We start from the raw sequence: 24,798 nt of genomic DNA, 5'->3' as shown, positions 1-24,798 counted from the left end.
GTGCCGCCACATCGCGTGTGATAAAATTAGAGGTGTTATAAACAAAAGAGAATTGGTTTGATTCGTGGCTGCATTCTACTTTACTTTGAGTTTATTGTTTTATTTACAGACGATTGATTGGTACATATTTATGAATTAAACCACTGATTATGAGCCCTCGGACTAACATAAAATGCATTTGTCTTTTTTTTTTATTTTAGTCATTTGATAAATGTGTGCGATTATGTCAAGGTTGTTTGTGTAAGTCCAAACAGCAGGCTGAACCAATGGGCACAGTCTGTTTAAGAAGTTGGGCTGTGTGACGAAATAGTGGGATGCTATTCATGCGCGCTGCCCGGGGGAAAGGTGTTCCGGTCGGGAAAAAAGCCACAGAGGAAGAAGAAAGGGGGAGGAAGGGAAAAAATTTGGAAAGAAAGAAACTGTACGTTGAACATTTTAGCGCAGTTTTCCGGCGTAGAGTGCGCAGTGCGTGTTTATCTCTGCGAATATGTTTGGGTGAGCGACTCGCGAACTTCCTCCCTTCGACTCGCTGCAGCTGTGTTTTTTTATTGTTAACACGCTTCTGAAGACTTCCACTTCTGGGGGAATAATGGTCATTTTCTTTCAAACTGGACCGGGCAAAGTGGAAATCCTGCGGGACAACAGGAGGCTTTGATCTGCCTTGTACCCTTTTTTGCTGAGGAATAAACGCTTTTGGGTTTTCGCATACGGACGGCTCTGTTATCCGCACAGGAAAAAAACGTTTTCAGGTTGCTTTTTTTGAAAGCCGCTAGTTGAGTCAGAAAGTGGCCGTGGTGTATCCCGTAACCTGTGTGTTTAACTTCAAAACAATCAAAGGAAACCTCGTTGGAATTTATTCAGTATTCAAACTCTTTTTTTTTTTTTTTAAACAACCGGCGGCGCCGTTTAGATAAATCCACAGAGACAAAGAACCAAGTGGTAATTATAAGACTTGCAAGTGGTTCCGACAACAGTGGATCGGTGTCGCGGATGTGACTGCGTTTGAATGGATCGGTTCTGCGCGAGTCTGGGAGCGGATTTCAAGACTCTTTGAAACCTGACGGTAGTTTTCACACGTTCGCTTGCTCGCTGCCGAAGACAAGGCCACAAGTAGCTGCAAAAAGGATCGCAAACAAATGGATGAACATGCTCCTGTTCGCACGCATGTCCAGCAAATTCATCACAAGCAAACAGTTTGGAGACAAAAGTCTAACCAGTACGACATGTAGCCTGCGGAAAATGTCATAGTGTTTTTATTTATCTTCAAAGTCAAATATTTATTTTTGTAGAACATCAGAAAGTATTAGTTTTTAACAGTTCGTTTTTGTGTGTGTGGATTTGTTTTTGTTTTTTTTAATTATTATTATTATTATTATTATTATTTTGTTATAACCTTTGGATGTCACATATCTTTTGTTCTGTTATCTCATCTGCTGTTGAAACACTTGAATGATGCTTGTGCCCACACTGTATTTCACTGTATTTATGTAGTACGCTATTTAAACTGTAGTTGTTTTTTGGTGGCATCTAAGAGAAATTCGATTCGTACCTTTTATATATTTTATATTGTAGTTGAGCGTTTATTAAACCAACGATGGAACGGCTCGGCAGCAAACTCAAGCAGAAGCTCAAACTGAGTGACTCCGGAAGTGTCAAATTCAGCAAAAAGAAAAACGACTTGGCCAATATAAATAACAACAGTAACAGCAACAATGCCAATAACGGGACCCTGGTGCAGATCAGCGCACCCGTGAGCACGCCTCAGTTCCCGCTCTCCTCTTCTTCCTCCGTAGAGGTTTGTGGTCAGTCAGCCGGAAGACCTGGCAAAGTGGCCACCTCTCAGAGAATGGCACCCTCGAATACCACCTCGGCCACGGTACCGGAGGATTGCGGGCCTGGGATCGAACATCACCCGTCTACGCTCGCCCCTCTGCGGCGTCGGTCGCCCCAGCAGCGAGCGTCCTGCTACTTACCAGAAGCGGTGGAACGGGGCAACTCGCCCAGAGGCGAAGGTGACCCACAGGGGGCGTACAGCCCAAATTCTCGCGCGGCCTTGAAGCAGCGGCGTTATTCTTTGGAGCTCCAGCAGCTCGTTCGCCGCCAGCAGCTTCTCGCCCAGCCTCCTCCGCTGTCGTCCGTTCCACCTCCATACCCAACGCACAGCTCAGCCGCCCGTACGTCCGCTGTGGAGCCCAGCTTCCTCCACGACTTAGAGCGCCACAAGCGTTTGTCTCTGCAGGAAGCTCTGTTCTACAAGCGTTTGAGCTCGGGTGGTGAACCATGGGACAGTGTGAGGCCTGCTTCCCTCTCGCACCCCCCGCAAAGGACCCATGACAGCGGAATAGGAGGGTTCTTCTTCCCCCCTGCACCAGCGTTGAGCCCTTGCTCCTCTTTTAGCCTACAAGAGTCCGTGTTGGCAAGCCCTCGCTCCAGTTTTGCGAGCAGTACTGCTAGCGGAGGAGGTGGAGGAGGCGGGAGTCCCATGGGAAGTCGTTGCAGCAGTAATCGGACCAGTGGCATCAGTTTGGGCTATGACACCCGCCATACACCTGGGCCCACCCAGCAGCTCCAGCTCTCCTCGACCCAACTCGGTGGTGCCACCTCGGTTCAGGCCTACCCCATACAGGTGTCCGGGAAAACAGGAGCGCCCCCTATGGAGGTTTGGAGGGACTGTCTCGAGGGGGTGTCAGGAAGTGTGCAGGACAGTCGTCACTCATATCCCCCTGCACTGAGCACACACACTGTCACCTTCCACCGAGCAGAACCAGAATGGGGTCCCACTGACCAGCGGGGATCAAGAGGTGATGGTGTGGGCGAGAGGGCGCGACACTCCGACCTGCTAGGGACCCGATACCAGCAGGAGCTCACCCGCCTGCTATTGAGGGATGCTGCCCTGGAAGGAGAAGCGTTACTTGGAGGCCTGACTTTAAAAGAACAGCCTGTGTCTGCCACCATCCTACCCAGCTCCGTATCTACTCCAGCCCCAGTCGGAGCTCCAGGGAAATCCCTGGAAGAGCAGTCGGCGTTGTCCGTGGACAGACAGGAGTACTTCGGTGAGATCACTAACTTGTCCAATTTGGCTGGTTTGTTTATGACTAATGATGTGTGTATATCTGGCAGTAGGCTGTGAGCGCGTGTGATGTGGTGAGATGAAGACTGCTTCGGACCTGCTAAAACATGCAAAGGTTCTCGGAAGCAAAAAGCAACACATGAAACGCATCCAGTCAGACTTCAAAAATACATACTAGCCCTCCACATTTAGGCAGTTTTTTTAACTAACCATAATAACTAACTCGCGAGTCACAGAGCGAATATATAACCCCTCCACCCAAGTCTACATAGAATTCTGAACCGACTCCAAAGTCAAAAATATCTGCCTAGAGCGAGCATAGTGATTATGCATGACCCTAAATTACAGGCTCTGTGATACACTGGTCATACCAAAGAGCTGTGAGTAATACAGTAGGACAGAGGCTCGGTTGAAAGGAGGTTTCTCTGTATGTGTGTGTGTGTGTGTGTGTGTGTAAATGCTTTCGGCTTTCAGCCAGCCACAGTTTAAGTGAGGGTGTGTTCATGTGTGTTAGCGTGCACTAGCGTGTGCTGGCGTGTGCTTGTTTAGCTCAGGTATTTGAGTCCTGAGGGAAGGCTCTCTCACACACTCAATTGTGAGGGTTGGGTGTGTGTTTGTGCCTTCTGTGTGTGAAGTGCTTTGTTGCAACAAGGAAACCTCCCTGTTGTCTGAAAAGCACCTGTGCAAAGTCGAAGACATTACCTCATTCCGACACATCACAATATCTAATTCCTGCATCCAACGGCCTATTAGCCTTTTTTTCCCAGAGTAATGAAAGGTTTGCATAGTTCGGATTTATTAGTGTGTGTACTGTTACTACAAGAAAGAAACCCACTGGCTGGTATTATGGGAGAAGAATGCACGAGTTATGAGGTGCAGACACGTATTTTTAAGTCCAGACAGCTCTGCCGCCTGCATTTTATGTAATTGGTATGATTGGATGATGACCTCATTGTCCTAGATAGCCACTCGAATTGTGTGTGTGTGTGTGTGTGTGTGTGTGAAGCCTCTGATGCATCTGTTTATAGTGTACTCAGTCAGTGTTTGTGTTCTTGTTTTCAGGTACATGTGTGAAGTGCAGTAAAGGTGTATATGGTGCAGATAATGCGTGCCAGGCCCTGGACAGCCTCTATCACACCCGCTGCTTCACATGTGTTTCCTGCGGTGAGTTATCAGTCTGTAATGCAGCATTTAAGTCATATAGCCAAAGCCAGTATTGCAATACTTCTTCATTTAGGTCAGTATCTCTCTCATGCTGGTCTGAACAGCTGTCTTATCTTGTTTTTGCTTGTAGGAAGAACGCTACGCAACAAGGACTTTTACAATGTCAATGGCTCAGTTTACTGTAAGGAGGATTACATGGTAGGGATGACTTCATGTGGTCTTTTTAGTATGAATTTTAGTTAGCGTTTAGGGGTTGAATATTTTTTAAGTATAAAATTCAAGGTAGTGGGAATACTTCTAGTTAATATTCACTAATGTATTGTAATATTTCTATTTAAAAGATTAGATTTTTTTTCTAGAGAACTGGATTTAAATGTTTCACTTATAAAAAAATAAATATTGAATACAAATTGTCTTTTTTTTTTTTTTTTTAAATAATAGCAGCACTAATTATATTTAAAGTATTCTATAATATTTAAAATAGCATATATTTAAAATTTTATTATTTAGAATATATTGTACACAATTTTAGATTTAGTATTCGTCTTAAAAATCTGTTATGTTCATAATTTGATGAATATTCCAACATTTTCCTAATCTCTCTTTTATCACAGTTCTCAGGCTTCCAGGAGGCAGCTGAGAAGTGCAGTGTTTGTGGTCACCTCATCTTGGAGCAGGTGAGTGTTCTCTCTGTGAGGTCAGTGTCAGTGTTTGAAGGTTGTATAGGTTGAGTGTTAACTCTCTCTGTTCATATGTGTAACTCAGATTCTGCAGGCACTAGGGAACTCCTATCACCCTGGATGTTTCCGCTGTACGGTCTGCTCAAAGGCTTTGGACGGGGTGCCATTCACAGTAGACTACCTCAACAATGTCTACTGCGTATCTGACTACAACAGGTCTGTTAGTCAACAGTGTTATAAGTGATTAAACAACAATGCAATTTGTGTAACATTACCAACTGCTCTGAAGCGTTTTGCTAGATTTGTTGCCAGTTAGGTTTAGTTGCGAACATCTATCTCTTAAAATAACATGAATTATCAAAAGTGTTGAAGGCTGATGAATTACATAGCATAGATTATTTTTCTATTTACTGATAGAACATTTCAAAATATCTCTGTCCACTGTCTTATGCTAACTTTGCAGCACAATTTCTATATAGTGACAAACAGTGCAAGCAAACTTCTGTTCAGAGCAAAAATGTGCTACAATGCCACACAGATGAATTATATTACCTATTGTTCAATAAGAACAAATGTGAATTATACACCAGATTGGTGTCTTTAAACACATAGTTAAAATATGTATACTAAAATTAAAACTTAAAAGAAAGAAAGACATCTTAAGAATAACATAAGTGCATTTTGAACAATTGCCGCTTTGAATGATTATGCAATTGTGGCATCCGTAATTGTAACTGCGTTTAGAAATTCAAATATATGTATAAATAACAGTAAAATATTTAGGCCACGTTCACACAGCAGCAGAGTACGGTTGTCAGCCCTGTAATTGGGATTGACAACGATTTAATTTTTTTAATTTCGAAGTCTCGAAGTGTCTCCTTCACACAGCAGTATACAGTTAAGAATTATTTCTGCGTGAACGTGCAACATCAGTCATGCCCTTATTTCTTACCAGTAACCGAAGTAATATCAAAGATGGCGACGTCCGTGAAACTGAAAAATCAATTTCTGACACGACGAGTCCAATTTAGCCGCGAGTTCTTTCTTCAAACCGTCATTAACCGACAGCAGCTTTTAAATTTGGGTGGAGAGGCGGAGCATTTGAATACAAAATTAACGGGAGCCGCTTCGGTGGAAAGCTGACGGGATAAAACTTTACGATGATAACTTTTCTCCTTTAATGTAAGTTACCTAAAACACTCATGAAAGCACGTGACACACGGTAGACGCGCGTTTTTGCGGCAGAGCGGCTCTTTCTCTCTCGCGGTGAAACTAGTTGTCCAGTGCTGTTCCGTCGCTGTGTGTGAACGTAACCGTGTTAAAGACTCAGAAACGGGTTTGACGATCGTATTCTGCTGCTGCGTGAACGCTTACACTGTTACATGTTCTATTTCAAATGTTTTTTTACTTTGTATAAATCATGTAATCCTGTTAAATAAAACCACTGTTACCATAAAATATTATCAGTAGTTCTATTACATATTAGACTTATTTGTAAAGGATCACGTGATCCCAAAAACGTAGTGAAATAACTTAAATTCCAGCAAAAAAATAACCAGTTTATTTAAATGTAAATGTTAGGGAGTGAGTAGTTTTACCTGTTGATTTTTAATTGATTTATTCACAAAATATCCCATAGTCAGCCATTAATTGACATTAGTACCACGTCCAGTTACTGTTTGAATGCCACATCAACATCAGGCACGTCCAGAGTATTAGTGTTTTACAAGCTCTATTCAATTTGTTTTCCCTTTCTTCAGGACGTTTGCTCCCAAATGCGCTGCCTGTTTACAACCCATCTTACCTGCTGAGGTAAACGATTCACTGGGAGTTCAGTAGATGCTTTCAGATCAATTCAGGAGAAACATTTTGATGGTTTTTGTGTTTCAGGGCAGTGAGGAGATCCTCAGGGTGGTGTCAATGAACAAAGATTATCACTTTGAGTGTTATCACTGTGAGGTGGGTATTATGGAGATTAATTTGGATAATTGTCATTTAGTAGTCAGACAAACGCATATCTACATGTTAAGCCACGGGCTAGTAATGACCGCAATCCTCTCGTTCCTCTTCCTCAGGAGTGTGGGAAGCAGCTCTCTGATGAGCCTGGATCTCAGTGCTTCCCTCTGGATTCCCACCTCCTCTGCCACTCTTGCCACATGACCAGGGTGTGCGTCACACATAATCTTCCCCCTCACAACACACACTGAAACGAGAACTAATGTGCCTGACCAACTACTTTGTACTCTCATATGCACACTAGTGACCACTGTAAATTGTTGTCTTTCTAACGTCTCTCTCCTACGCCAGCTCCGCTTTCTTGAAAGTAGCGTGAGGGGAGAAAACACGTTTTCTCTTTCTGAAACTTGAGGTCATAATACATTTCAAATGCAAATCCCAGTAATGGTACACACCATATCACCCCCTAGTGGCTGGGAAATGCAGCAGCCGAATCCTGCTGAACAGAATATTTCTATACAAGTTCTCCGAGTTTAAGATTATTGTTGCCTGCTTATGTCATTGCTAGAGGGAGTTGAATGATCACAGAACACTGTTTTACTCCCGTATCTACTGTTTGCTGTAGGGGAAAAAAACAAAAACAAGGGATATTTTTTTGCTTAACATTTTTTCTATATTTAATATCACTAGCAAAGATTTTGCACTTAAACATGTTTACCTATTAAGAGATTTTTTTTAAATAAAGTGATTGCAAAAAGATTAAAAACATTCCTGTATCTGTTTTAATAAATAAATCTTTCTGTGTATAAATTGTTTCTTGTATAATTCACACGTTCAATAGAAATCAAATACAACCAATTGTGTGTGCGTATCTTTAGTTTAAGCATGTAATAAATAGAAATGAAGTGCTACAAACTCATTCATAAGCTCCCTAGATCTTCAATAAATCTTTGGTCAATTCAAATGCTGCTAGTTACTGCTGCGTTTATTCTTGGCATTCAAAGAAAACGCGCAACACTAAAAAAGAAAATTCCTTCAGTTTGTTTTATTATTCTTTGTACATTCTGCACATTCATAAAGAAAATAATCCAAAAAGAGAATCTTTCGAAATATATCTTCAAAACTACAACATTAAAATAATATTAAAAGGCCTCTTGCTATCTTCTCTATAAAGGTTAAATTTATACCTTGTTTGATTCACAGAGATGAACAGTAAACAACTTCATAAGACCAGGTGGAAGAAGAAGAAAAAAAAAAAAAAAACAGACGAGGGTGGAGATGAAAATCTAACAAATTAATCTACAGCGTGGTTCATAGCACTGGATTTCAGTAGTCATTTTAATAATCTTACAAAAAAAAAAAAAAACCCCTTCAAGCGTGAGATCAGCATCGACAGCAGGACTGGCTCTTTAACGCACAACAGTGGCCAAACATCTAGATAGGGGACTTAATTTAACAATTTGGAAATATATTAATACAGTGGATAAAAAGAAAACAATATAAAACTATTATTTGAAAGCCAAAAAAACTCAAGCCCCATAATCACAAAATGAATCAAGGACCCACTAGCCTAACGTGGCATTATTTAAACTACAAACAAAACATGAAGCAGCCAGGGGTGGGGAGCAGGAAAATATGATTTATATATGTCTCATATAGCTTTTGACTTAGATGTCTGTGAGCTTTAGACAGCAAACCAATACACACATATCCATAAGATTATTTTAAACAAAAAAAAAACAACATTCAACAGTCCTTTCATTATGTTTAGTCCTGTTTCATTCGAGATTCACGGGAAGACAAAAAAAAATGTATAAGTTTGACAGTCTGATCTAAAACTGCTGCGTGACGTATGCACAGCAGTGAAACGTTCATGACATTATTACTAGGTTGAAGAAACGTTAAAGGGAGTTCACTCATAAAAATGGTATCATTTATTCAACCTCATGTCGTTCCAAACCTTTTTCTTCTATGAAATGGAACAAGCAACGGGTAAATAATTCTATTGCTTTTTCAAGAAACTTTATCAACATAAATGAAGTCAGTAAGCTCCAGTGTTGGTGTGACTGCAGTGAATGGAACAGTGTATGTTTTCAGTAAAAAAAACAAGTTAGGAATGACATGAGAGAGAACAGATGACAAAGACGTTCATTTTTTTTTTGGGTGATCTATCATCCATCAGGCATTCATCATCAACAGAGCTGTCCTCATGCTGACGACTCTGATCTTACAAACCCCCCCCCTCTCGCTCGCTCAGTGTCGTCTGTCTCTGGAGGTGTTGCTACGGCTCTGTGAGCGTCTGCTGCCCCCTGCAGTTTTGGAGTCGCTACCGCGGCCTCTGTGGCCATCTCTCCTCTTTTCTGCCTCTCTGCCCTTCTCTCTCTCTCTTTCCTTCCCTCTGTCTCTCTCTCCCTCACTTGAACGTCTCACAACACCTGCTCCTCCTGCGTTCCCTCCCTCTCTGTCACGGCCTTTGGCTCGCTCTCTCCGTTCTTCTTGTTTTTTGTCCTCTTCCTCCTGGAGTTCCTTCCTTCTCTTCTCTCGCTCCTTTATGCGCTCAGCACGCTCCAGAGCTCTTTGTGTCGCCTAGAGAAAAAAAAAAAACTTAAATTAAGGACAAAAAAAGAGAAAGAGTCTGTATGAATCAGGCTCGGTGAAGTCATGCTGACCTGTTCTTCTGTGAGGGGTAACCAGTATATACAGGGAGCTGCTTTAGTTTTGTGGAACAGGTCATCAAGAAGTTTTACAGGAGGTTCTTCTGGTTTATCTGGAAATCAAAAAGGTAGACGATGTCAAATTAAGCAAAGACAGAAGAATGTCGTCATGAAACATTTTACAAGATGTGGTTTTCCTCACCTTTCTTCTCGGTTTTCTTCTCTTTGCTCTTGCCTCTCTCTCTGCGTCTTCGGTCCCGTGATCGCGACCTCCTCGTTCTGTCTCGGTCATCCTTTCCAAAGTCCTTGACTTTATCCCGGTCCCACTCCCGCTCAGAACGAGTCCTCTCTCTCCTCTCCATCGCTCTTTCCCTCTCTGCCCACTGGTCCCTCACAGCTGCAGCTCCTCCGTCTCGCTCTCTTTCTCGTTCCTTCTCTTTTTCGTGGTTTGGAGGTGGGACTGGGTGATGGGCGGCAGGGCGGGCTGAGGCGTGAGGGTCATGACCTTCACCTGCACGGTCACTGGACACGAGACCATTATGGAAGTCCAACTGGAGACAGAACAAAGTACAACGAAATGAGAAGGCAGAAAAGTTTGATTTTAATTGTAAGATGAAAAAGAACAGCAAAGCAAGCAACAGAAACAGATAATGGTAAACGGGTCAGACCTCATCCTGCTCACAAAAATCCACGCGTAGTACTTTGGGGTTACTTGTGGGCCATTTCACACCATGCAGTGCTTCTCGAGTAGCCACAGCTTCCTCTATAGTGGAGTACTGAGAGAATATGACAGACTGAAGGTTAAAACCAAAAAACTAAAACTGTAGGCATCAGGTGGCACAATATTATAATCACTCATACATTATGAGATCACACAAGAACAAACAACAAAAAAAATTAAATGCACTACTGCTGAACAGTTTGTGGTCAATGCGTTTTTTAAATAAAAATCTGCATTTAAAAATCAGGCACAGAGGGAAAAAAAAAATGTCACTCTGAAATATCACATAAGTCAGGGGTGTCAAACTCAACTCCTGGAGGGCCGGAGCCCTGCAGAGTTTAGATGCAACTCTAATGAAACACACCTGATCCAGCTAATCAAGTACTTCAGACATGCATAGTATATGTGTTTTAGCAGGGTTGAATCTAAACTCTGCAGGGCTCCGGCCCTCCAGGAATTGAGTTTGACACCCCTGACATAAGTGATTAAATTATAATGGCAAAGCTGAATTCTCAGCAGTCACAATTTTTTTGTTAATTTGGTGTCCTTACCGGAAAAAATCTCTTTCAAAACCAGAACCTATTCCAAACTTTGAACTTTAGTGTAATGTAAATATCAATAATAAAACATAACTTACTGTGACATAGCAGTGAGATTTGATCTTGTCAATCCAGAAACCCTCCTCCACCAATGTACCTGTCCGATTTAACAACTCCTTTAGCTGCCCTAAGGTGAAAGGTCTCACCTACAGAGAAATCGTTCAAATCAAGGATCAAAAGAGCAACAAAACCTCTTAAAACACAAAAGAATATTCATATGGTGCAATTATTTTAAATATAAATTAAACCCCCACATTACAGTGAAATGAACAATGCGAAATACTGCATACCAGGTTGCAGACGTGAATGATATTTGAGGTTTTTCCACGAGGAGGAGAGAGCTGGCGACCTGTTCGTATGGGATCATCTATGGTTATAGACACACCTGATTTCTGCTGACTAATGGAGCGTCTCACCAAAGAATCATTGGGAGTTACTAAGGGAGCAAAAAAAACATTACAATCCAACTTAAAAAAAATTCTTAAAATGTTAAGATTACTTTAAATACAGCCAACAAAATCATGAATGGTCACCTTTTTTGGACTCGCCCTCCTGTATTTCCATTGTAACATCAGGGGAGTTCTTCTGTTTCCTTTGTTCTTCTGTCTCTCCTTTACTCCACTTCTGCTCTTCTTCATCATCCTCCCCCTCCTCCTCCTCTTCCTTTGTTTCTTTCTCCCCATTCTCGTGCCCATCAGAAGGAACAATCTAAAGTTTAGAGACACAAAAAAGATCAATGAATAGCAGAAGCAAACAATGAATTTCAAAAGATGCTGACAAAATGCTTTTGAAGATTAATTCCAAAATAAAGCATTTTAATAAACCCAACTTAAAAAAAAAATGTTAAGCATAGTTATTACTGCAGTATTGCAGAGTAGTTTTATCCACTGGTGTTTAAAGTGCTAAAGACAAACCCGTAAACACAGTTCACCCAAAAATCTAAATCTGTCATTTACTCAGCCATTCAAGTTATTCCAAACTAGTGAGTTTTTTGTTAAACAGAATCTGGCTAACCAAACAGTTGCTGGTCTCCACTGACTTCCATAGTATTGGGATAAAAAAAAACAAAAAAAACAAAAAATACTTGGAATGTCAGTTAGGACCAAAAGATCTTTAAGATCTCTCTTCTTTAAGCAGAAGAAATACATTCATACAGGCCTGTGTTGTGCTTACCTGTGTTACTGTGCGCCTGATCTTGAGGCCCTGATCCTCCTCTGGTTCCTCTTGCTCACGAGGCCCGGATGAGTCCTCATCCCCTGAAAGATGCCCCTCATCTGGGTGTAACTCGACCACCGCTTCCTGTAGGGGCTTGATGTCTGGAATTAGAGTCTGTAAAAGAGATTTGTAGTTAGATAAAAGTGCCATGTTAGGTAAAAATACAATCATGCAGTACTATTAAACGTAAACGGAAAACTGACGTTTAAAATTCTGCAAGCGAATTAAATCCATACTACACAACGTCCAAATATTTAACGTTTACAACATTAAACTTGAGAATACTGCATCCCTGAAGCTGTAACATTGAATTCATGCATTTAAGCGGACAGGCAGGCTGTCAAAAACAGGTAGTGATTCATCATTTATCTGTTAAGGTAATGTGGGAGCGGCATTAACATAATTTACCTTCAGCGATTCAGTGGTGATGCTGATTGACGGCTTCTTGGCAGTGACTGCTGTACTAGAACCCCACCTTCTCTTCCTGCTGGCTCCACCCACAGGCTCTGCCTCAGATGACGCAATCTCTGTTTTACCTAGTGCCAAGGAAAAATTAATCACCAAACTGCACAACCTAGAAATAGATCCAGCTGTAAATGTTTAAAAAAAAAAAAAAAACTAAAACAGCACTGATTACAAGGACAATTAGGAATTGCATGCTTTGCACTTTTTTTTTTTTTTTTTTACTGGAATAGTACTGAATAATTCAGCTTCTTTAAGCACAGAAGAGCATGCTTTAATGTTAACTGGAGCAGGATTTATTTCACAGCACATGATGTTGCAATGAACTGCTTTCATTGTGGAAGCTACATAGATCAGTTATGTTGGAATTTTCATGTTATACTATTGTTATACTATATAGAGTTGATGATTTCACTTTAGAAACTACTTGAAGACGGCATCATGCCCCATTTACTGGTTAACAATCCAGATCAACAGGTTTAAATCCTCTTCCCTTCTTTGGCTATATGATGCAGAATGGGCTGCTGCAACCTGTCAAGTGGAAAAGGGCTCAAAAATGTAACATTTTAAAAAACACTTACTGCTCAGGGAGATCTTGCGGGCAGCAAATGATTTTACAGCGGAGCTCTGAAATGAAATAGAAAGGAGGAGAAACAAGATCCCAATGGATGTGTGGAGGAAGAGACAGACAAAACAGACAAAAGAGACATTGGGAAAAGGAGGGGAATGAGAGAAAGGAGAGGGGGAAGAACAGATGCACAGCTATCAGTTACAGCAATAATGTACAGTTGCATTGACAAACAGAGGCTTTGAGAATCCCATCATTATTATAAACTTGAGTTTTAAAGTTCCTTATGTTTGCTTTTTTTTAGTTTTTACTTTAACATGACTTTGGCTAACACATGCTTGACCAAATTCCCTAATTTCCCATATGTGCTGTAAAATACAGGTTTACTAACACCCTCTAACCTCAACTTTATCAAAGCAAAAAACCTTCTTTCCACTTTAGATAATTTAAAAACAAATACATCTTGGGAAAAAGGGTTTTCCTGGTACCATTGACACCTGATTCCTCTCTGGCTTGGCTATGGCCCAACCGCACAGCAGTGTGCACTGTATCTAGGCAACAAAGGTCCAATCAGAGGAGGCTGAGGAGTGAGGGCGAGATACGATCACAATTGAGTGTGCTGATTGGCCGGCTGACAGGAACTGCACTTTTTGTTTCAATAGCTGTTTTGGCTCTTGTGGTGGGAATTGTGATTCAAATGGTCTTTGAAAAGTCTGTGTTGAATGTTCAGGAAGCAGCGAAAGTCTGTGGCAAAAAACTCCCGGAGTCCACATTGGCTGTGGAGATAGCATCCACTTTATGAACCAACAAGTAACATGACGTTTGACAAGCCAAAATTTGTCTGGTTATAATCTGTCACAGGTATTTATCATTGCCATCAAGTTCTTTGTACACACAGAGTGCCACAAAAACACCTGTTATGTGCAGGTAAAGAGGGTTTCCTTTCCTTAATGTCTTAGGGTCTCACTCTGGTGCAAACAGCCTGTCACAAAGTTCTTTGAAATATTCCATAAAGTCCATTTGTATTGCAAGTAAAAAAAAAAACTAAAATAAAAAAAATGGCTGTTGATAAACTGATGAGATCCAAAAACGGCAGGAACAACTGCTTTTAATAAAGGAGTCCATAAGCCTCGCTTCATTATCTCAGTTTGTTCGACTCGCTGAGATCAGTCCACAGGCATGAGAGAAACAGCAGATGTCTGTGTAATGAGTCTCTGCAGATATCAGTTCTTTCGAGTAGTGAAGTGTGGGCAAAAATAGCAGGGGGCGTCAAGACAGCTGTGCTCCCATCACGCTGTCAGGAGAAGTCCGTCTGATGCTTGTGTTTGGCCAGTGTAAACGCTTTGAAAAATGTCTCTGTTGGTGAGGATCGCTTTCTTTTGCATAACACAACTGACGCCTCCCCGGCTCACCAGCTATTTTGGCTTCTCTTAAGCAGTTCCATCAGGAGGCCACATCAGTTTTGTATGACGAGGCAGTAGCCAATGATCCGGCAGGTTCCATCAGGCTAAGTGTGCAGTGGCGACTCTGGGGGTCTAGCTCAGGTACAGCCGAGATGCTTGTGCATAGCGGGGCAGGTGATGGAGGTGGTAGAGGAGAAGAGGTGGTGGCAGTATGCAGGTACCAGTATGAGCAATGGAAGAGGGGAGGGCACCTTCACAACAAAGCAATCAATGGGATTTTAAACCACAAAACAGTCAAACTACCAGATCCAGAGATAAAGAGAAAGGGAACGAGAGAGAAAGAGAGAGAGAGAGACTTGGAAAAAGAGAAGAAAGAGAAAGACTAGAGCCTACATCTCAAACTACATGTTGCCAGTCTATCATTCTGCTCACTACAACTCTATACACATTGCGCTGTTTAACTAAACACTTACGGCACAATATGATAAAGATTGTTTTAGAATGGGGTGATTTTAGAGATGCAACTTCCCAAAGGAGGGTTTATTATTTAGTTATAAAAGTTCAGAAAAGCGCTTGCCTCTCTAAACATTTCTAAAGCACCACAGCTAAAAATATGTCTTAAATTAAAGATCACACTAATCACCTCATGACTAGCTGACTATGTTAACTCATCTTGGATTTATGTTTTAAGCTACAACAGGATTTACGTTTAACACAAAAAGGCATAAAATTTAAATGTGTTAAACTGCACTTTTAAAATTAGCACTGATTCATCCTCGCTCGCACACAATGACCTCAACAGTGTCTAATTTCACACATTTTTTTGCCATCTACATCCCCCACGCACCGCTGCTACATAGTAAAAGGAGAAACAGAAGAGGATAATGATAATAATAGTAAAACATCCAATATTACATTGAATCTAAAGAAAGACGACATGTGAAATCAGTGACTCCAAAAAGGTTCTGCTAGAACTGCCTTACAAACTTCAGTCACGCCTCTCCATATTTCAGGGTTATGGTTTCCACTGGTGCTTCATTCTGTGGGCCTTCTTACCTCCTCTGGGCGGGTGTCACTGGAATCTGCCCCCTGGTGGTCAGGCTGCTGCATAGCACTCTCTGAATGAGAGCGGCCCTCCAGTTCCATGGCAACTTGGCCTGCAGGCTCAGAGAGAGCTTCCTGCTTTACCTCCCTAGAGAAAGAGTCGGCAAACAAGAGAAAGGGAGACAGAACGAGAGTGAGGGGTAAGGTGGCTGAGGCTGGTTGATCTGGGTCACTCTACCTATAAATAACCGCCTGGCTAAATGACTCTCACTGCCAGCATCACACATACATAAACAAGATTATATATGCCATGGTAGTAAAACAAACACAGATGGAAAAACAAATACATGTGTATCTTGCAAAAAAAAAAAAAAAAAAAAAAGTGTACGCAGGCCTTGGCTGACTGTCATCAACCAAGGACTGTAAACATTTTAAAAGACACATAAAAATTAATGGGTAGGAGACATTACTGAATTGTACAGCTATCAAAACACCACTGATATGTAGAACACTACATATACATTAATACAAATAGCACTGCATGCTAAGCCTGCTGTTCAATGCAACACAGTCTACATTAATTTGAAGACAAAAATCAAGCAAATTGCCTCTTGGAATCAGAGGTTCTGCTTTGTGGCCCTTGAGCTTTCCACCAAAAAAACAACAGTCTTCAACATCAATAACAAGAAGTTTAAACGCATACAACTGACTCTGAATTGCATGAAGCACTTTTGATGTAACAAATTTAGACCAAGGCAGACAGAGCGCTGACAGGGGAACAGAATGTATGGCTCCTGACATCCCCATACCTACAGCAAATTCAATTAAATTCACTGTTCAATAGATAACCAATCCCTCTCTTACACATACAAACACACGCCTGTGCAGCACACCTTGGCACCGTGGCCTCTAGAGACACAACAGTCCTGATGCCATTTGCTCTGAGGAGGAAAAAACTGCCTCTGGCTTCTCAGAGCACAAGGCTTTCCCTTTGTATTAAAGCAGTCAACACATGCTGAGGGGAAGGGGGACGGGTAGCCAGATCCCCCGTGGACAAAAAAGCTAAGCGCTTAGAATACTTAACATTTACACATGAATGCAAAGCTGGCAAACTCCGAGACGGAAACCTGAAAGGCAGCCTTAAACTGAACTACAGTAGCCTCCGAGTTCATTTTCCATGCATTAAGACACTTTGTAACAGTTAGTGAAGAATAATGTAATCACGTTGACTTCGTCAAATAATAATCAAATACAGACTGACAAGTGTGATTTCTTTAGATTAAAGACATTTCTGTGATTTTCCATCACTGATGTCATTGCTCATTAGGGAACATCCCCTTTCCCCTTGAGGACTTTCAATGCCTAGCATATGAACACCATTCTCACGCGTTACGTGAATAACAAAACTTACAAAAATGTTTAGCACGTTCGTTCTTAGGGTTTCCTTACCACACCATTCAGATCAGCATTAAGTAACAGGTTCACTGTGCCTAACTGCTTACATAAATTGTTACACTGTTAAATGGGCTTAGGTGAAATGCAAGCTGAGTTAACATTGTTTTATTCATAAGATGAGATGTTGCAATCCTTTTCATCGTGGACATGGGTATCTCCATTACTAATTTAACACTACACGCATCTCTCATGATTAAAAATGGCAGGGAATTGCCCACATCCTTAATGAACCCAAGTGCCTAAAACAAGATCCCCTTCCCCCAATATGACCAAAACGCCTGCGTTTACAAATCTACTGAGATGCACACACAAATCTTTTTTTGGGCATCGTATGCGCCGTTGATTCCATCCAATCGTTATGACGCCAAAAATGCTGTCTATGTAGGCAGCTCACTGGGTTTTAAGACACAGTTAAAAGCCCTCTGTAAATTAGACACAGCATGTAAAATGAAATAAACCCGTTTCGTTTCACATTTAACTTCAGAAGATACAGAGTCCACCGTACAAACAAAATCGCTCGATCGATCAAGCGTATAATGTAAACGTCCATCACCTAAACGACGTGCCTACCCAGCGCTGGAGGGTATTTCTAGAAACCACCTCTCTCTCTCTCTCTCTCTCTCTCTCTCAACCCTTACCCGTTTTTGTTGCCGTCCGACAGCATAATGTCAGGCTGTAACCGGGACCGCGACGGCCGATTCTATACCGATTCTGCCGGTCACGGATGCGTAGGAAGAAATGTGAGAAGCGGACGCGCTGCAAGGCTGTGCTTTTTTTTTTTTCTTGTGCAATGCGTCGGTATAGTCACGGCGGCGCTCACAGAGCAGCCATATTGAGCAGCGCTGGGGGAAGTATGAGAAGTACTAGCAGGACCCCTCCTCCAAGGCCACGCCGGTTGATAGGCTGTTGTACAGAACGCCTGATTAAAAATACAACCGCCCTCATATTCCATCAAAACGTAATTTTTTTTATTTTCAGATTAGATTATTGTTTTTCTACTGCTTAAGGTTTCTTACAAAAACGTAATAAAAATCAAGTTTGTGAACACTTAGCTAGGTTTTAATATTTAAATGATGTTTTCACATACTACATATTTTGTCATTTTCACATGCTCATGTGGCTCCAAACTTAAATACAGAACACAAAACGAAAAATGTTGGTAACCAGTTTATTGTTTGGACCCCCCAAAAAATAAATAAATAAATAAAGTGTGAGTAAATAATGACATTATTAATTCTGGGTTCATGTATCCATTTAAGAATTGTCTTATTTCTGCATACATTTACATTAAATCTGATCAGCTCTTGATTCAAGTACATAATGATAAAATGTTTACTTTATTGATCGAAACTGACAATTGTATTGAGAATATTTCTAATAGGTTTGCACCCAGCATACTGGGTAAAAATAGAAACTATTTAAGTAATCCATGCAAAGCAGCACATCAAACTGTTAAGCAGTAATTATACAGAGGAACTGGCCAAATGTCCTACAAACTGATAATGGCTGATCCACATTTACTGGAAACATTATCTTGCCGTTCTGCTGCTAAAAGTTGGTTATTCCAGATACTAAAAGCAAAGGTTCAAATATTTTTTCCCCACTCTCTGATCATTTTATTTAATACATTATATATGTCCACTTATTGGTTTTATCAGGGCTTCTGGATACATAACTTTGAGAACTGATCATGATTTTTTTAAATTTCTAATTACTGTTTTCTAAGAACTGTGTTGCAATTACATAAGACCTCTAAATAAAACTTGTTAGTGGTCTATGCCCTTGTCAAGGACGTAGTTATTTTGTGCACAACAATGATGATTAGTCAGTAAGCTCGGCTCATGGCTCTCCTCACTGCACTTTTAAAGTTACTGAAAACATTAGCATATATAACATTATTTCCACTACGTCACTAAATAAAAATAAAGAGAAAAGGACTAAAAGGGACTTCCATCTGCTGGATGTCCTGCTGAGAGGCACTGAATGAGGCCAAATGGGCAATCTCGCTAAACTATGCATGACAACAGACGGCTCATGCATTTCAGAGCTCACACATGTAGGGTGGTCCTGCATCTAAACAAATTTCTGTGATTCCAGGGATAGCAAAGGGGAGAGACAATGGTTATGAAAATCAATGAGGTATGAAAGACTCGAATAGCAAGCATCCAACACCTTTTGACCAATGAATTTGTGCCTTTCTGTGCCCAGTCATTTGAACTCAATGGCAATTAATTAAAAAAATGTTACATGGATCAAATATGTAGAGGGCACATTGATCATTGAAAGCATTAAGGGTTTTTTTTTCTTTTGTCATTACATTACCTATGTACATCAGAATAGAAATATAATAGGAACAGAGAGACATTAAAATATCTCCCTAAATGAAAGATGAACAGAAAGTAAAAAAAAAGGATCAAAAGACAACATATATTCTACCTGAGAATTTATTTTAGCTGTATTTTATTTACAGCTCATTTATAAGCAAGCTGAATGTTTGAATTGAAATACATTGACTGCAATGTAATTGTGTGAATGAAAGACTTTACTGACCTTGCAGATTGAGCCTTTTTTTCATCTTTAACATCATCTCTTCTTTTTTCTTCCTTGCCCTGGTTGAATGAGGAAAGACAATTTCATCAAAATTCATATGACCAGTAAATCCATTCCATTTCTATTTACTGTTTCTATGAGCTTCTGTGTTTGTCCTCAGTTCACACTACTAGTGTGAGAAGTTGAGCTGAACTCATGTACACCCAGTCAGACTGGTGCATCAGTATTAGCATGGCTGAATCATCATCAAAACACAGCAAAAACAGAAGTAACCAGCAGAAATAAATCTCGTAGATCTGATGTGTGGATAAGCCAATTACGCACCTTCTTATGGCTGGGTGGACTGGATTTATCCTTTGAAGGAGAGCTTGATGAACGAGAAGATGAGGATTCTGAATCGGTGTCAGATGATGATGACTGACTTGGCGTTGACGAGCGTTGTTCATGACCTTTGTCTCTCCGAGAAATATCTCTTGTTTCATTCATTTCTCCTTCTTCAGATGTAGAGTGGGGCGATTTTGAAGACTTTTCGCTTTCTTCTGCTGGTTTAGGTGTCCCTTTCTCTAGAACTTTCACTTCTTTGTCTTCCTTGTGTTTTGATTCAGGTGTCGTTGTAGAGGCTATCTCCATAGCAACATCTTCAGAGCACTTCGGCACAGTGAGGACTGACACCTGCTCAGGTTTGGAAGATGATGTAAGCGAATCAGGTGGTGGGACCTCCGAGAAAATGTGCAGCCTTCTAGTTGGGAAAGTGGTGGGTGACTTCATATGGAATGCTGCAGAAGTCTCTTCCACGTTTTCATGATCTTTTTCCTCACTTTTTTTTTGCTCAACCCTCTCCCCTTTCAACCCAGAGTCCTGGGCATCTTGCTGGACAGTGGGTACTGACACAGACAACTCTGACCCGAGAAGCTGCTGAGCTGAGTCTTGCACTTCTGCTTCACCGTCATCCTGCTCTTCAACTTCCATCTCTCCCTCTCTCTCCATCCCAGCCTTCTGTGCACCATCAAAAACGCCCTCTGATTCCATTTTGCGGACCAGCAGGCTAAGTGGACCAGGTCTACGTGTGGGTGGAGGTTCTGGGCTGCTGGATCTAGAACTGGAGCTGGACTCCTGTCTTTTGAGGGATGGAGGAGAGACCACATCTGCCTCTGGAGCCGCACCTCCTGCTAGGCCTGCTGGCTCATCTTGGTCATGTGGGCTCTGCTTGGGAGTGTCAGGTAGCGGGAAAGAGAGCTCTGGAGGCGGAGATGGCGGAGGAGTAGGCTGACGGAGCTGCAAAGGTGGTTGGTGGACTGGTTGAGGCTGGGGAGGGATGTGCTGTGGTGGCTGAAGCTTTCTGCGGGATCGCTGGGGCATCGCAGCTGGTGGAGTGTGTACAGGAGGAGCCCGGACGTTCTTTTTCCCATGTGAGGCAGGACCCCATTCATCATCATCATCACTGTCATCATCATCGTCATCATTGTCATCGCTATCTGCTTGAGCACAAGCTGCAGCCCTTGCAGAACGGCTGAGCTGCAACACTGAATGGGCAGGACCTGCTTCGACCGGGGCCGTTCCCTCTCTCTCTTGGGCACGGGGCATCATGAGAGGCAGACCCTGACGCTCAGGTTGTCCAATCACACGCACAGACAAGGAGGCAACTGCACGTGGGGGGGAGGGTGTCGCAACCTCCTCGTGGCCGGGAAGGAAAGAAGGATGCCACGTCCTTCCAGCTTTAGTGTCAGATGACTCTTGAGACACTGGAACAGGACCTGTATCCAACCTGCGTGATCCCAATAACCCAGGGTCCTGTGGCAACCCTCCTCCACCTGCCTGGGTTACAGACAGATGAGAGTGTACGATGTGATGCTGGAAAATATTGTAAATGAAAGATCAAACACATGCATAAATACTGAGTAGAAGTTCCTATGCAGTTTCTAATTACTTTTTCAGTAGTGATAATGTAATGCAATCTAATAAGCATTCAAGGTATGCTGGACAGTCCATGAAAACTTACTAGCATTTCCTCAGAGCACACTGCGAGTGTGAGAAGTTTAGTTGAACTCACTTACACCCAGAGTTAAACTCTGGTGCATCGGTATTAGCATGGCAAGCTCATCATTGGAAACGCTCTACTGCTTCTACATGATTACATTTGCAAGCTCTGTGAATTCTGACCGCTTGCATAGAAAACCAATGATGTCACAGCAGGTAATGCTCGTTTTGAACAGCTCTGTAATCTATACATCTCTAGTATATTATTAGCCACAAGTCTGATCTGATGAATATCGCTGATTAAAGGAATCTGATAAGAGTGCACAAATGTATTACATCAAAATCTTTAATTTGTGCAAACATTTAAGTCTGTGTATATGCTTACTTTCTCTGGTAGGAAGGAAGCGCTATCTTTGGTTGGTGTGTGATCATCCTCCACAGGACCAGCAAGACTCTGTCTCTCTGAAAACCACATATTGCAAAGGTCATGCATAGAATTTTTGTAATAGTGGGGAAAAAACTGTATACAGCCTAAAATTGAGAGCATGAGCTCAAGATAAAGTCAATGCCCTTTTGAAATTCTTAATGCAAAGGTTGAGGAATGTAATCTAATAAGCAAACAAAGAATACAGCTGTTGGATAGCTATTGGATAGCAAATTGAAAACCACCTAGAATTTCCTCAGAGCACACTGCAAGTGTGAGAAGATAAGTTAACTCACTTACACCCAGACAGCCTGGTGCATCAGTATTAGCATGGCTGGCTCATCACTGGAAACACTAAATTATCGTATGAGACTTCAAACATTATGCATCACTCTATGTTAAGATTCCCTGCACAGATGGTGTAGTTGAGTCAGTGTTATAACCTGCGTGTGTATGTTCATGTGAGTCTGCTTACCATCTGCCTCGGTGGCCTCCCGGGCTTCTCTCTCCAGCCTCTGTCGGAGGAGCTCCTGCTGTTTGGCCAGGTACTGCTTTATAAAGCTGTTCTGACTCATCTCTTCTCCAATCTGATACATATACAGAAAGCACACTCAAGTCAAGGACACCTCATTTACAATTCCTGCAGCGAATAAGCATGATAAACTTGCAGCAAACACAAATAGATGTGCTATAAATTAAATTTGCGTGCTAAATTTACAATTCAAATTAATAATTTGTGTGATGTCCTGATTAAAGTTTCACTAATTCTGTAACACATAAATTATAAAAAAAAATATAATTTTAAAAAGTTGTATGGATAGTTTTATTACAGGTAAATTTGTGTTCCTTAAAAAAAATTATATATATAATATGTTTAGGAGCAATAGGCTGTATGCAACAAATTCTAAATCATGTTGATAATTAAAATTATATACATTTAATGTATGGACACTAAGCTTTATAGAATACGTTTTTAGACATGTAAAACTATAATTTTGTAGTCTATAAATGATGCAAAGGTTTAAATGGGTTAAAATGTCCTCCTCACCTGAGAGTTGGGCTGAAGACCAATTTGATGGGTGGATGTGCGTTGGAGATTCTCCAACATAAGAGCCTTTAAAAACACAGCAGATTATGTACATTTAAGATTCAGAGATAGTAACGCACATCAAACCAAGTAAAGAAATGAACAGTATTTTTCATAAGCTGCTTGTTTAGGTTTCTAAAGCCCATGAAGCATGTTCCTTGTGATACCAACCAATACACTGTTTGTGTAAAGAAACAATCCGACAAATATCTTACCTACCCGACCAGCACAACATGATTTGATACAAGAGAGAGTGTAAAGAAGAGTAGCCGAATGAAGTGTTTATATTAGAGGTGGGAGTGGCATTAGCCTTTCACTTTATTCACTACATTAGCACATACTTCTCGGATGGCTATGTTAATCTGACAGTTTACCGGTCGTTATGCTAAATATCGATGGAAAAATCGACCCTGAAAGAACGTGAATGCGATTTTCAACAATTGGAAGAGGTGTGAAGTACTCCGACCCCTAAAACTCGGCATGAAAAACCAAATTAGTTGAGTGATTTACATAAATAGCCAATAGGAAATGTCCCAACTTGACTGACCGGAATTTTTAATTCCATTTTACATCTACAGAAACGAGCGATTATTTCCACCATGTTTATAAATGTTGTGCAAGTGTCAACCGCGCATCCATCACATGAGACTTGACAAGTGCGCGCGTCCCACTACAAACATACGACGCGCGGGCACGGCGTCAACTCCGAGACCTCGGCTTGTCATGACCCACACGCTGTTTGGAAAAAACCCGCACTGCTATATTATTTAAATTTCGTGATATAACTGCACAAATTATTGAAAACAATTGCCGTGCGGCTCACTGAACGATCCAAACTATCCACATGCACGCGACGAGCATTCCCGCTCTCGAAGCAGCAATACTTGGCCTGTCTGTCGCTCTCGTCTCCTGCTCAACTTGACAGCAAGCTCACGGTTTAAGCCCACCCTTTGACCAAACTCACCCCTTTCAGCCGTTTGATAAGTGCATTTTTCTGTCCACTCTTGGCGAGCCCTCTTTGCTCCAGGGCGGCTTTTAAATCCGCCACACGAAGCGAATGAAGCGGTTTGCCGTCTAACGTAACATCCTCGAGTTCCGCCATTTTGCTTCACGAACTTCTGTGGCCGTGCACGAGAGCACTGTGTGCGCGTCACCGCGCACTGATCTCCGGAAGAGAGAGCCAGATAGACATAAAAACAAATACAAGTGACTGGAAGAATGAAAGCGAATTAAGCTTTCAGCTCCGCTCCTTGCGATTTGCAGTCTGTATCCGGGATATTTAGGTAACAGTTTAAAATTGCACTGTAATAGTTGTTTGAATGTATGACCTCTGTGCCCTCTGTAACATAACACAACAAGAAGAGCGTGGCTTAATTCAGTTTCTAAAACCATCCTAAAATGGTCTGCTGGTTTATATGGGATTTCAGTGCTTCTAACCTGAAACCCAGTTTGTTCACCAGCTAAACCTGTTGGATTAACTAAAACCAGCAAAGGTTGACTGTAACTGAAGCAAACTAAAGCATAAACATTTGTGACCCTGTATCACAAAACTTATTTAGCATGGGCATAATTGTAGCAATAGCCAACAATAAGATCAAAAATGAAATCAAAATGAATGATTTTTCTTGTGTGGCAAAAATCATTAGAATATTAAGTAAAGCTCATGTTCTATGAAAATATTTTAGAAATTTCAGATATTGAAGTAGTTGTATATCAGCCAAATACTGGCTAATGCTTTCGGATAATGTATAAATTTTAATTAAAAAACT

General features: G+C 41.4%; 2 protein-coding genes and 3 non-coding genes across 6 annotated transcripts; 1 reads left to right on the top strand and 4 right to left on the bottom strand.

Moving 5' to 3' along the window:
• The first annotated feature begins 87 nt into the window (after positions 1-87).
• Positions 88-7,758, top strand: ajuba (ajuba LIM protein). Its single transcript, XM_043244539.1, has 8 exons — positions 88-3,053; positions 4,133-4,234; positions 4,365-4,432; positions 4,849-4,911; positions 5,000-5,130; positions 6,675-6,726; positions 6,805-6,873; positions 6,990-7,758. Exons 1-8 carry the CDS (start codon positions 1,595-1,597, stop codon positions 7,119-7,121), a joined length of 2,076 nt encoding a protein of 691 aa, XP_043100474.1. The 5' UTR covers positions 88-1,594; the 3' UTR covers positions 7,122-7,758.
• A 142-nt stretch (positions 7,759-7,900) lies between these two features.
• On the bottom strand, positions 7,901-24,157 carry acin1b (apoptotic chromatin condensation inducer 1b). Of its 2 annotated transcripts, none has more exons than XM_043244535.1 (17): positions 23,994-24,157; positions 22,991-23,056; positions 22,418-22,529; positions 21,904-21,980; positions 19,866-21,392; positions 19,542-19,600; positions 15,549-15,684; positions 13,103-13,148; positions 12,468-12,595; positions 12,018-12,173; positions 11,378-11,552; positions 11,135-11,280; positions 10,883-10,990; positions 10,193-10,300; positions 9,727-10,075; positions 9,540-9,637; positions 7,901-9,456 (listed from the first exon to the last, which is right to left on the bottom strand). In XM_043244535.1, the coding sequence occupies exons 1-17, from the start codon at positions 24,129-24,131 to the stop codon at positions 9,124-9,126; spliced, it is 3,762 nt and encodes a 1,253-aa protein (XP_043100470.1). In that variant the 5' UTR covers positions 24,132-24,157; the 3' UTR covers positions 7,901-9,123. The 2 variants fall into 2 exon arrangements, with proteins under 2 accessions (XP_043100470.1, XP_043100471.1); XM_043244536.1 differs by having other exon boundaries at positions 19,866-21,356.
• LOC122349838 lies at positions 19,693-19,793 on the bottom strand. The gene has a single exon (XR_006251531.1). It is a non-coding gene; the product is annotated as a small nucleolar RNA U6-53/MBII-28 (small nucleolar RNA).
• On the bottom strand, positions 21,546-21,650 carry LOC122349835. Its single transcript, XR_006251528.1, has one exon. It is a non-coding gene; the product is annotated as a small nucleolar RNA U6-53/MBII-28 (small nucleolar RNA).
• LOC122349837 lies at positions 22,194-22,293 on the bottom strand. The gene has a single exon (XR_006251530.1). It is a non-coding gene; the product is annotated as a small nucleolar RNA U6-53/MBII-28 (small nucleolar RNA).
• Positions 24,158-24,798: the final 641 nt, after the last annotated feature.

The sequence above is a fragment of the Puntigrus tetrazona genome, chromosome 7 (genome assembly GCF_018831695.1).
Source record: "Puntigrus tetrazona isolate hp1 chromosome 7, ASM1883169v1, whole genome shotgun sequence".
NCBI lineage: Eukaryota > Metazoa > Chordata > Actinopteri > Cypriniformes > Cyprinidae > Puntigrus > Puntigrus tetrazona.
The sequence above is the reverse complement of the archived record's forward strand: the minus strand, read 5'-3'. Positions and strand labels throughout refer to the sequence as shown.